Source organism: Seriola lalandi, unplaced genomic scaffold, assembly GCF_002814215.2.
Source record: "Seriola lalandi dorsalis isolate HSWRI2012SDOR001 ecotype SW California unplaced genomic scaffold, Sedor1 jcf7180002053174, whole genome shotgun sequence".
Classification (NCBI taxonomy): domain Eukaryota; kingdom Metazoa; phylum Chordata; class Actinopteri; order Carangiformes; family Carangidae; genus Seriola; species Seriola lalandi.
The window spans coordinates 1-3,747 of NW_019523727.1; the positions used below are offsets into that span (position 1 = coordinate 1).

The 3,747-nt window shown below is 36.8% G+C and overlaps 1 protein-coding gene and 1 long non-coding RNA gene across 2 annotated transcripts in view; both read right to left on the reverse strand.

Annotated features, from left to right (window-relative positions):
- Window positions 1–8: 8 nt before the first annotated feature.
- LOC111651038 (CD276 antigen-like) overlaps window positions 9–3,747 on the reverse strand; it is a gene marked incomplete at its 5' end in the record, with an annotated part of 5,267 nt that continues 1,528 nt past the window's right edge. Inside the window, 4 exons of the mRNA XM_023400997.2 lie at window positions 9–534; window positions 619–933; window positions 1,651–1,845; window positions 2,479–2,553. Coding sequence (XP_023256765.2) covers window positions 260–534; window positions 619–933; window positions 1,651–1,845; window positions 2,479–2,553 — 860 coding nt within the window. The remainder of the gene's footprint in view (window positions 535–618; window positions 934–1,650; window positions 1,846–2,478; window positions 2,554–3,747) is intronic.
- LOC147819458 (uncharacterized) lies at window positions 3,170–3,747 on the reverse strand. The gene is made up of 2 exons (XR_015436900.1): window positions 3,667–3,747; window positions 3,170–3,436 (listed from the first exon to the last, which is right to left on the reverse strand). It is a non-coding gene; the product is annotated as an uncharacterized LOC147819458 (long non-coding RNA).

Consider the following 3,747-nt stretch of genomic DNA (forward strand, 5'->3'; position numbering starts at 1 on the left):
AATTTCCTTGAGTCCAGTGTGATGTCATCAAATGTCCAACTAAACATCCAAAACCCCAACATTTTTAAGTTTTCTTTGTTGTTAAGAGAAAGAAAAGAGGCAAATGTTCAAATCAAACATCAAAATAGTTGCAGATTAATTTTCTGTCGACTGACTAACTGATGCGTGAAATAATCATTACAGTTCTACTCATTTCAGCCATTTAACTGCAATACTGTTTGATAGTTGAATGTAATGGTGTATAGTAATAATATTATCTCTACTCACTTGTTTTAGACAAAGTGGCTCTCCTCTTGTTTCTGCGAGTGCTGATGCTGCAGCTGTAGCTCAGATCAGAGTCGCTGTCTGAAACTGTCAGAGAACTTCTGATGTTGTAGAGCAGCTGCTCAGTCTCCTGGACTTCAGCTTGGTTCTTGAAGGTCACAGTGGATGGAGGGCTGGTGGACCAGGTGAGCTCAGGTTCAGGGTAGATCCTCTCTGAGCTGCAGGTGATCCTGTTTCCCACCTGCTGGAGGTCGACTTTGCCAACTGGAGCTGCAAAGAAAAGACGAACATTTTTATAAATTTCAAAACATTTGTTACTGTATATTTATAAATGCACTGCACTGTGTTTCTCACCGTCCACTCTCAGGTTGATAAATGAAATGTGCTTTTCTCTGTTGCTGCTGGTGTAGCACTTGTATCTTCCCTGGTCCTGAACCTGCAGCCCTGTCAGCTGGAGGGAGGCGTTTCCTCCTGAGATCTGGTCCGTGAACAGTGACGTCCTGTTTCTGAAGCGCTGGTCCTGTTGTGTGAGCTGGTCTTTGTTGTAGAAGAAGGAGTGGACTAGAATTCCTGCTTCCAACTGAAACCACTGGATGACCACATCACTGCCGCCCTGGAAGCTGCACGGTAAGATGCAGCTCGCCATGAAAACGCAGGACTCATTAGCATCTGCAACACATCAGGTACAAGCAACACAACTTCACTGAGAGGACAGAAGAATAAACCAAGGGATTTGTTGGTTCACCTGGAATCTGATCAGTGATCCTGATCACTCTGTTATCATATTGTCCTCTTTTCTTCTTCTCTCACTCTCTCAGCTCCACTCATCTATCCCTGGAAATTTCCTCCTCTCAAAGAAGAAAATATAGAACAAAAAGAGTTTAAATATTTCTGAAAATAAACTTAAGATGTACAAATATTACATGCATATCTTATTCTCTTACATCTGCTCGGCCTCTGCTCTCCTCTTTTTCTTCAACTCTCTGTCGTCAACTCATTTTCATCTTTCATGTCTCTTCACACCTTTAGTCTTCTAATCTCATTCTTTTCCTCACTTTCTTATCTCTTCATCATTCCTCAATTACAGACTTCCTGTTCCTCTTCTGTCGCCTCATGCTGATTCTATATCACATGATTTCAGCGCTCCCCTTCTCTCGTCTTCTGCTTTTCTACAGCTGATACAGACTGCATTGAAAGGATTTATTGAAGCTACACAATGTATTATAATTATTACAGATATAGCATATTATTCTAATTATCATTACTGTTTACATTTGGTCATTACAGTTAAAGTTTAGAGATATAGAGGAGAAGTGGACAACATGCATGTTAAGTGTCTCTTTCTTTATACGTATGTATGTATATGTATATTATCACCTCACTCACCTCCTTTATCGGGAGCAACAAGCCACAGAAAAGTCCCGATCATCAGCCATACGGCAGAGCAGAGGTCCATCTTCTTCTGATTGCTCTGATCTGCTGCTTGTGCCAGAATTATTGTTTTTAGAATAAAAAAACAAGGAAGTGATTTCAGGATCCAGCCTCCTCTGCTGGCTGTGGCTGAGGGGTGTAACAAAGATCACGGGTTGTCAGTGCTCTTTCACTTTCATCTTTCTTCAGGATTATTGAGTGAAGTCACTTCAACCTAAGGAAGACTAAAGAAAAGATTTAGGGCCAAATGTAATTTTATTTTTAGAATTCTGACTTTAATATCAGAATTCTGAGTTTCTAATAAAATATTATTTTTCCACATTAGGGCCCGGTGATTTTTTTTTTAACAAAGGTTAAAGTCAGACTTTAGGTCAGAATAAAAAAAATAAAAAAATTTCACATATATAGTCCTCTTCCGTAGAAGATTGAACAACAAACATAAATCAATAAAAGATGAAAATAAAAACATTAAACTAAAAGACAGTCATTTATGGGTAAATTTAATGCATTGATCAAAACATACATACTTGATTTAGGAATAATTTGGCAGTGGTGACATCATCGGATTTATATATTTTTTAAAAAGATTTCTTGTTTAGGAGCCATTTTCAGTTATATGTATATTAGTGTTTATAATGTTTACAACTCCGACCACCAAGGGGCGCAGTCTTATTTTTGATGATTGAAAGTTGTATTTAAACAACTCAGGGTTGATGAGCTTTGTGATCGCGGGTGATTTTGTGATTTCAGACACCCCTAAAGTGGACCGTACCATTTCTTTACCGTGATGTTTGAAGAGCGTCTCCTCAGCCTGCGTCACTCCATCAGTGTCTCCGTCCTCAAGTCTCTGTCCTCGAGCTTCACACCAACAAACTGAGACACTCGAAGGTAAATGTAAGTAGCAGCACACAAATACTACACTTTACTTTCTTACCTCCAGAGTTTATGAATTACATTGTGTCAGGTATCTACACATGAACGTTAATGTTAGCTAGTTTCTAACTTTACCTTAAGTTACAGTTGAGCTAATGTTAGCTAGTTTCTAACTTTACCTTAAGTTACAGTTGAGCTAACTAATGTTAACTAGTTTCTAACTTTACCTGAAGTTACAGTTTAGCTAACTAATGTTAACTAGTTTCTAACTTTATCTTGATACAGTTTAGCTAACTAATGTTAACTAGTTTCTAACTTTATCTGAAGTTACAGTTTAGCTAAGTAATGTTAACTAGTTTCTAACTTTATCTTGATACAGTTTAGCTAAATAATTTTGGCCAGTTTCTAACTTGACCTTGAATTACAATTGAGACTTTATTATTTCGTTTTAATTGTCTTTTTGTGGCTGTGATGGTTTCATCAGTCTTTAATTTTGTTTTGATTTGCTTCTATAATAAACTCCAAGTACTACACATCAGTCATTTTAGTTCTATGTAAAGGAACAGAACTAGTCATGAAACCACAAAGGGAAGACGATCAATCAATGAGAAATTTGTGTTTATTCCACAACTAATCAATGCATTTGAGTAACAAGGTTAATTTGTCTTTAACTCTTCTTTACAGTTCTTGTCTATGTGACATCAATGTTTCCATGTTCAGTCATTTGATACAATTGAGCCTCAGGACAAAATGATGTGACCAATTATTTTTAACTTATGCTTCATTTCCTTCAAGCAAAGGGGTCTGGGTGAGGTTTTCATCGTTCTGAGGTATTTCTTCATTTACACCTTCTTTAACCTCCATTGCTCTGCAAACAAAATTAAATAGAATTCAGCATCAGAAACATATAAAGGTAAAATCAAAACAATCTCTTATTTATTCTTCTTCAGTATAGAGAACAACTTTTTCAAAATAAAAACCATCACATCGTCATGATCGCTTAATTTAAAACTCTGTTTCCAGCTTCTAAAAAACATCATCAATACAAACAACAAACAAGAAATGAATTAAAAAAGTAGAGGAAGAACATAATCTTACATTTTTTCTTTTTAAAGTACAGTACAAGACCAACTGCTAGTGCTAGGACCAAAATGGCTGCCACCACCCAGCCTATAATGC